Genomic DNA, 8,360 nt, shown 5'->3' with positions numbered 1-8,360 from the left:
ACCTCACCCCCCAGTCTGTACTGATGGTGAGGATTGTTCTGGCCCAGGTGCAGAACCTTGCATTTGCTCTTGTTGAACCTCATGCGGTTCACCTGGGCCCACCTCTCCAGCCTGTCCAGGTCCTTTTGGATGACATACCATCCCTCTGGTGTATCGACAACACCACACAGCTTGGTGTCATCCGCAAACTTGCTGATGGTGCCTTTAATCCCCCTGTCTATATCATTGATAAAAATGTTAAACAGTGTTGGCCCCAGCACGGACCCTTGAGGAACACGTGGAACTGCAGGGGAACGCGGTGCTGGCCCGGGTTGCCTCCCTCATTCCTCACCTGGCTTTTTTCATCTGTGTTTTCCCTTTTTTTTTTTTTTTTCCCCCCAGTATTACGTGTACGAAGTGTCCGATGGCAGCGCTGCCGAGCGGCCCCGGCAGATCTGCCCGTACATAGTCATCACCTGCCAGTACAGGGAGCCAAAGGAAATGCCTGTCTTATCTCTGGAGAGCCTGTAAGCAACTCGTTGTTGTTTCAAAATACCCAGCCACTTTTATGGGCTGTTTTCCCTCTTCACGTTGCTAAATATTCCTCTTTTTTTCTCCCTTTTTCTCTAGGCCTGAGCTTAATCACAAAGGTAGGAGCGTCTGCTGGTTGGTTTGTTTTTTATAAACGTGCCTTTCTCTCTTTGCCCTCTTCTTCTGCTTTCCCTGAGCCTTTCTCCCTTTTGCCTGTAGCCTTGTACTGTCCTTGGAGGGGACAGCTCTCCATCCGGGGTCAGCGTCTCTGCAACATCGCCCTGAGGACCCCCTACAGCTCCACGATTCCAGCCCAGCTGTAAGTTGCCCTTTTCTCTTCTTTCTTTGGGTAATTTGTGGAGCGTGGAGCGTTATAGAATCACAGAATCATCTAGGCTGGAAAAGACCCTCGGGATCATCGAGTCCAACCATCTACCCTACTCTAAAGTTCTCCCCTACACCACATCCCCCAACACCACATCTAAACGGTTCTTAAACACAGCCAGGGATGGTGACTCAACCACCTCCCTGGGCAGCCTATTCCAATGCCCAACCACTCTCTCCTTGAAGAATTGTTCTGTTGTTGGAGTGTTGCTGCACTCCATCTGGCAGCTTTCACCGATCTCCCAGTCTACCACTGTTCCTCTGGATGGTTTATACTGGAGGAGAAAGATAAGTGAAAGCCATGGCGTTGCCCACAGTCAGTCTGGTTTCCAGTACCACCCTACCCTCTTCTGCTTTCCCTGAGCCTTTCTCCCTTTCACCCGTAGCCTTGTACTGTCCGTGGAGGGGGCAGCTCTCCATCCGGGGTCAACGTCTGTGCAACATCGCCCTGAGGACCCCGTACAGTTCCACAATTCCAGCCCAGCTGTAAGTTGCCCTTTTCTCTTCTTTCTTTGGGTAATTTGTGGAGCGTGGAGCGTTATAGAATCACAGAATCATCTAGGCTGGAAGAGACCCTTGGGATCATCAAGTCCAACCATCTACCCTACTCTAAAGTTCTCCCCTACACCATATCCCCCAACACCACATCTAAACAGTTCTTAAACACAGCCAGGGATGGTGACTCAATGCCCGACCACTCTCTCTGTGAAGAATTGTTTCCTAATGTCCAGTCTAAACCTACCCTGGCGCAACTTGAAGCCATTACCCCTTGTCTGGCAGCTTTCACCGATCTCCCAGTCTACCACTGTTCCTCTGGATGGTTTATACTGGAGGAGAAAGATAAGTGAAAGCCATGGCGTTGCCCACAGTCAGTCTGGTTTCCAGTACCACCCTACCCCAGGTCTTTCACAGCCCAACTGCCTCTCCCATGCCTTCCACAGAAAAGCTCCCACATTAGCATGCCATAATTTAAATTGAAAGAGGGGAGAGTAAGATCACAGAATCATCTAGGCTGGAAGAGACCCTCGGGATCATCGAGTCCAACCATCTACCCTACTTTAAAGTTCTCCCCTACACCATATCCCCCAACACCACATCTAAACGGTTCTTAAACACAGCCAGGGATGGTGACTCCACCACCTCCCTGGGCAGCCTGTTCCAATGCCCAACCACTCTCTCTGTGAAGAATTGTTTCCTAATGTCCAGTCTAAACCTACCCTGGCGCAACTTGAAGCCATTACCCCTTGTCCTATCATCTGTAACTTGGGAGAAGAGACTCATCCCCACCTCTCTACACCCTCCTTTTAGGTAGTTGTAGAGAGTGATAAGGTCTCCCCTCAGTCTCCTCTTCCCCAGACTGAACAACCCCAGCTCCCTCAGCCACTCCTGCAGATCATTTTGGGATCACCTTTGGGTGGCCATGTACCTGCCCTGTCCCTTCATCAATCAGCATCTTCTTGCAGCTGCAGCATCGGGGCAATCATCAGTGTCAGGAAAGTGGTGTTGGGCGGCCAGCGGTGGGGTTGTCACAGCACCAGCTGGATGAGGACATGAGACCAGGCCCTGAACCTGCAGCTGGACACGGCTGCGTTTTGTCATCTCTTTTTTTGTTAACTGCTTTGGGATGTTTTGGGATGTCTTCAGTAGTCAGAAGACAACCAGCAGGCAGCAATTTGAAACCAGCCAGTGACAGCCAGTAACACAACCACCAATATCAGTGTTTGGGGGTGCTTCCAAGCAAGATCCTCAAATGGCTAAGTGCTAGGCAAGCTGTGCCTTCTCCAGCCTTCTCCAGAACTGTTTGCTCTGGTTTCACAGTGACAGAGCCACGGGGCTCTTTGCTATGCTTAATTCTGGGAGCCTTTTAATGCTTGTGCTCTCACCTTCTGCCACTTTATCCCCCCAGGCCTCCCAACCTGGATGTTAACCATGTCATGGGTTTGTCTGACTTGAAGAAAAAGCTACCAGAAGCTGCATTTGGGAAAAGAAATTACGTTGAGAATGAAGGTGAGTGCAAAACCCACTGGTGTGATGAGGAACATCTGCTTGTGCTGTAGGAGTTGCCATGGGGGAGGTCAGAGCTCAGGTCCACATAGTGCTGGGTCCTGTCTTGAAGGGTGGTGGGTTGCAAATAAGCGAGAAAAAATGCCAAGGCAGCACGGGGATGTTCTCCTGTCCACACTTTACGTGTTCTCCTGGTGTGATATAGTCCTTTTCTCAAAGCAGCCCTTTAATCAGCCCGTTCCTGGGACAGAACAGGGTTGGGACATCATGTTTTGAGACCTGGGGTCCCCTCCTGCAAGGTGACAAACGTGGTGCTATTGAGAGAAAATGCAGGGTGACAAACTTTTGCCCTTCTCACATGGTCTTCATACAGGGTGAGGGACACTCCACCTCCTGGGGTGTGACCCAGGGTCTCCTGCATCTGGGTGGGTGGGGGTAACTTCCAGCCAAAAAGCCGAAAACGATGTGGGTGCCTGCAGTAGCTTTGGGTCATGGGTGACCTATTTGTCACTTCAAGTGGACTGACAGTGACAGTGAATGGCAGTGTGAGAGGAAGAGAGGGCTCCACAAACCTTGGGGAGGGGCAGGCTTTTATCAGCTTTTACTTTTCTTTATCAGCAAATAAAAGCACAAATCTGGGGAAAGGAGAAGGGCTCTACTGTCCCCTCAGTGGTGGAGGAGCTGTTTATCAGGGAGTGTAGCTGGACTGGATGAGGGGGAACAGTTTTAAACTGAAAGAAGGGAGATTTAGATGAAATCTCCGGAGGAAATTCTTTACTGGGAGGGTGGTGCGACACTAGCCAAGGCTGCCCAAGAGAAGCTGTGGCTGCCCCATCCCTGGAGGGGTTCAAGGACAGGTTGAAGGGGGCTTGGAGCAACCTGGTCTGGTGGGAGGTGTCCCTGCCCAGGGCAGGGGGTTGGAACTGGATGATCTTTAAGGTCCCTTCCAACCCAAATCATTCTATAATTCTTGGTCCTAGGAGACCTTGCTTGCCTGTAGTCAGCCACATTCTGTCCCAGTGGAGGGTGGAGAAGAGAGGACCTTTGTCTATTTACACTGCAGTGTTCGTCTTGCTGATTGCTTTTTAAGTTAGAGTTTTGATGAGCCTGGCAGCTCTCAGCTCCAAGGTGATGGCTGTTTGCGGCTACGTTAGGCAGCAGACACACAATTACTGACACAGATACCACAGGTTGCACCTGGAGAGCTCTGGGTGTGATTTGCAGAAGCTCCAGGTGCCATCTCCATGTCACCTTGCACCAAAATAAGTGTGGACAACTACAGTGCTGCCTCCCATAGAATCATAGAATGGTTTGGGTTGGAAGGGACCTTAAAGATCATCCAGTGCCACCCCCTGTCCTGGGCAGGGACTCCTCCCACCAGACCAGGTTGCTCCAAGCCCCCTCCAGTGTGGCTTTGAACCCCTTTAGGGATGGGGCATCTACAACTTCTCTGGGCAACCTGTTCCAGTGTCTAATCACCCTCACAGCAAAGAATTTATTCCTAATATCTCATTTAAATCTCCCCTCTTTCCATTTAAACTGTTCCCTCTCATCCTATCACTCCACTCCTTGATCAAGAGTCCTTCCCCATCTCTCCTGTATGGACCCCCAATCTGTGTATCAGCTCTGTTGAGCCAAGTCAGGGTGTGGATTGGTCCAGCTGATGTAGCCAGACTGTTTTGGGGGTGTGCATTCAGCTCACAGCCCAGATGGACACAGGATGGTGCCCAGGGCAGGGGGGGAGGCAGAAGAATTTGGGGGAGCCCACAGCAACACTTGACAAAGGTGCTGTGGAGCTGCAGTCTTCCTGGTGAAAAAGAGGAAATGCTTGAACTGAAGCATTTTGCTGTGAGATTCAGGAGGGGTTAATGTTGAGACTGAGATCTTGCATTTCTTAAACTCCCTTGGGGATCAGAGTGCAGAATAAGGATACTCCATGGCAGGGGAGATTATGGCATTTTAGAATAAGGTATTTCCCTCTGAAAAACTCCCTGCTTCTGTTAACAGCGCTGGTTAAATTGCTTTTGTTAGCTGCAGAGATAAGATAGGAAACATCTCCTGTGAATCACGGGTTGAAGAGGAAACTCACTGTGATAGAAGTGTATGTAACAGGCTAGAAAATCTTGATAAGTTGTTTGTTTGTTTTGTTTTTTTTCTTTTAAAGCTTTTTTTTTCTTCCACCAATTGCGTACCCGTCTTCCTGGTACAGAAGCACTTTGTTTGTTTGGAGTTCATGCAAGAGGCACTATTTCAACATCACATTCTCTCTCTTTTGTCTGCAGTCTGCTTTCAGGGTGTCTACTTCAGTCTGTACGAAGTAGAAATATCAAATAAGGATCAATATAAAATGGATCAGTTAATAGAAAATCTAAAGGAAAAAGACTTGGTAAGTGTTCTAAAATATTGTCATTCTGGGAGGACCGTGGCTATGTTTATGCCAGATGAGTTTATTTGATTGTCTTTATTAATGATTTTCCCCCTTGCACTGCAAACAGGATGGTGGACGAGGACTACAAGGGGATCTTAGCTATTTAAGAAAGCGGAAGCAAAATCCCCCATTGCCAAAATGATAATTGCTAAGAAAAAGACATAAACCAGCTGAAAAATAGCCCCCACTCAAGTAGATACTCACACTTGTGCTTCCAGGAGTTCTGAAGGTGTTGAGATTTATCCCTTTTTTAATATGAAATTCCCCTTACGATATATTATCTGATAAGGCTTTCATTTTTTCACCACACCGGGCTGTTTTTGTTCCCAGTGAGATTGTCACGTCTCCTTGTGACCCCAAGGGACAAACCTCACCCCTGTGGAGCACAGCACCTGTGTCTCTGCTGGGATTTGTGGTTCTGTTGGGTTTGGCTTTGCTGCTGCTGGTTGCTCTCCTATGTCTGGTGCTTCTTGTAGATTCGGGGTTGTAAATTCACAGCCACAAAGTCGGAGCTGGCTCTGGGCATGTCCTCTCCTCGATATAAGTTGGCAGCAGCCCATGAACTGCCTGGAAGTGCTGTTGATCTGCGGCGCTGCTGAGGAGCTGCCCCACCAATGTAAAGCTTCCCTGTGTCCAGTTCTGGGCTCCTCAGTTCAGGAAGGACTGGGAACTGCTGGAGAGGGTACAACGGAGGACCACAAAGATGATGAGGGGCCTGGAGCATCTCTCCTACAAGGAAAGGCTGAGGGACTTGGGTCTTTTTAGTCTGGAGAAGAGAAGACTGAGGGGGGATCTCATCAATGCCTGTAAATCCTTCAAGGGTGGGTGTCAGGAGGATGGGGCTGGTCTTTTTTCAGTGGTGCCCAGGGACAGGACAAGAGGGAACGGGCACAAACTTGAATATAAGAAGTTCCATCTAAACATGAGGAGGACCTTCTTTGCTGTCAGGCTGTCAGAGCCCTGGAACAGGCTGCCCAGAGAGGTGGTGGAGTCTCCTTCTCTGGAGACATTCAAAACCCACCTGGACGCATTCCTGTGGGACCTGCTCTGGGTGGATGTGCTTTGGCAGGGGGTTGGACTAGATGATCTCCAGAGGTCCCTTCCAACCCCGTATCATTCTGTGATTCTGTGATATGTAATGTAAAAGAGTGATTTTGTTGTGGGTTGGTAACAACATTAGAAGGAAAAAAGGGGGTAGCAAAGGCAATCTTCAACACCTGCCTGAGAATTGTCTCGTCGGTGAGAAACAGCAGCTATTTCACTGAGCTGGATTTATGCAGCAGAGATGTTGGCTCTTAGTCCCTCTGCTCTGCTGGCCTGGGACAACCAAAGCAAGGAGCTGCTGTTCTGAGTAGTGAGTATTACACTGGAATTGTTCAGCATTTCCAAAGTTGTCCTGGAGAAATGAGGCTGTGGGCGTTGATCCAATCCCTTCTTACGTCTGAATTTATTGAATGGGATCAGTGAGGCTTCACAGAGCATTAGAAGCCCTACGGATAGTCAGTTCCTGTAGGTTTCCGGAAAAAATGTGTCTGTGTGGAAGAAAGAGATCCAAAAGGGTGTCCCCACAGAGGGAAAGGCAGTCCAAGCCAAGCTCTGTGATGAGGCATCAAGCAACACCCAGACGCAAGAAAAGCCTCGATAAGTGCACGTATCTTTTCAGACATGCAGTCATCCAGCTCCGAGACAGTCCAAGGCGTTGCTTAGACTCAGCATTTTATTTTATTTTTTTTTTTATTCATTGGTACTGATGCTGCTAAAAAGTGAGCTGCATGGCCTGAACTTCAGTCAGGCTGGAAAAATCGTTTTTATCAGATGCTGGTGTCCAGCTTTGCTTTCCCTGCTGGGAAAACCTTCCCCTTGGGCTTTGGGAAGCAGTTCCTGGCTGAGATGTACAGGAGCTTTTGAACTGAAAGCACTAAAATTATTAACCTTGTTCATTAATTGCAGCTAGTTTTGCTGAGCGTATTTATTTTTTTAAGGAGCCAGATGGGAGAAATTTGAGAGCTGAATAACAACAGAAATGGAACGCTTTTGATTACAGGTCCCGGTTGGCCCGAGTGGCATGAAAGGAACAGTGTCCTCCTCAGTGGGGAAGGAGCTGGTGGTGTTGGCACCCATTCACCAGCAATCAAGGCTTGTCCACGGTTGTGCTGAGTGATATAAAGTGTGCTAAGGAGGAAAGGGAGTGGTTGCTCTAACTTTGTATGTGTTTCTTGTAGGCAATCATCAAATATTTACAAGACCAAGGAGTCCTTATCCTCCTCACGTCTTCTGCCTTGGCACGAGATGATGGTGAGACCATGGTGGCTACATAGAAACCAAAGTCTGTGCTTAAACATCCTGCTCCGTTTTAGAAACAGAGGGATGGACACCCTCAGTCTAAACAAAACCTGTTGCTTTTTTTCCTAGGGTTTGACCCCAAGGAGCCTGTCAGCCTCCTGGCCCTGTTTCTGTTCACCTCGTCCCGGTCGGTGTCCCTCAGAGGTAGGGAGGTTTCCTTTGCTGGCTTTGGACACTGTGTTTTGGGGGTGAGATCCTCACCAGAGGGTCCTCACGGATATATTCCTCTTGAAAAACTGATTTCTCTGCTCAGAACCACCTACAGCTGTAGAGTAAAGGGTGTAAAAAGAGGAGAGAAAAGTCTTGACTCTAGCTGTGCTGCATTTTGGTGGATGAGAAGCTCAACACAAACCACCAACGTGTGCTGGTAGCCCAGAAAGCCCCCCACATCCTGGGCTGCATCCCCAGCAGCGTGGCCAGCAGGGCAAGGGGGGATTCTGCCCCTCTGCTCTGGGGAGACCACCCCCAGTGCTGCCTCCAGCTCTGGGGCCACCAACATCAGAAGGGCATGGAGCTGTTGGAGCGGGGCCGGAGGAGGCCACGGAGATGCTGGGAGGGCTGGAGCCCCTCTGCTGGGAGGGGGGGCTGAGAGAGTTGGGGGGGTTCAGCCTGGAGAAGAGAAAGCTCCAGAGAGACCTTAGAGCCCCTTCCAGTCCCTCAAGGGGCTCCAGGAGAGATGGGGAGGGACTCT

General features: G+C 49.5%; 1 protein-coding gene across 1 annotated transcript in view; it reads left to right on the top strand.

The window, feature by feature from the left end:
- Positions 1 to 8,360, top strand: part of FAM208B (family with sequence similarity 208 member B) — a 70,599-nt gene that overhangs the window by 23,127 nt on the left and 39,112 nt on the right. The window contains exons 7-13 of the mRNA XM_014961011.1: positions 382 to 506; positions 610 to 629; positions 730 to 829; positions 2,801 to 2,901; positions 5,181 to 5,284; positions 7,549 to 7,621; positions 7,739 to 7,813. Of these exons, the coding sequence (XP_014816497.1) occupies positions 382 to 506; positions 610 to 629; positions 730 to 829; positions 2,801 to 2,901; positions 5,181 to 5,284; positions 7,549 to 7,621; positions 7,739 to 7,813 (598 nt within the window). The remainder of the gene's footprint in view (positions 1 to 381; positions 507 to 609; positions 630 to 729; positions 830 to 2,800; positions 2,902 to 5,180; positions 5,285 to 7,548; positions 7,622 to 7,738; positions 7,814 to 8,360) is intronic.

Source organism: Calidris pugnax, unplaced genomic scaffold, assembly GCF_001431845.1.
Source record: "Calidris pugnax isolate Ruff unplaced genomic scaffold, ASM143184v1 scaffold289, whole genome shotgun sequence".
In the NCBI taxonomy this organism is placed as follows: domain Eukaryota; kingdom Metazoa; phylum Chordata; class Aves; order Charadriiformes; family Scolopacidae; genus Calidris; species Calidris pugnax.
This window is presented reverse-complemented; position numbering and strand designations above follow the sequence as displayed.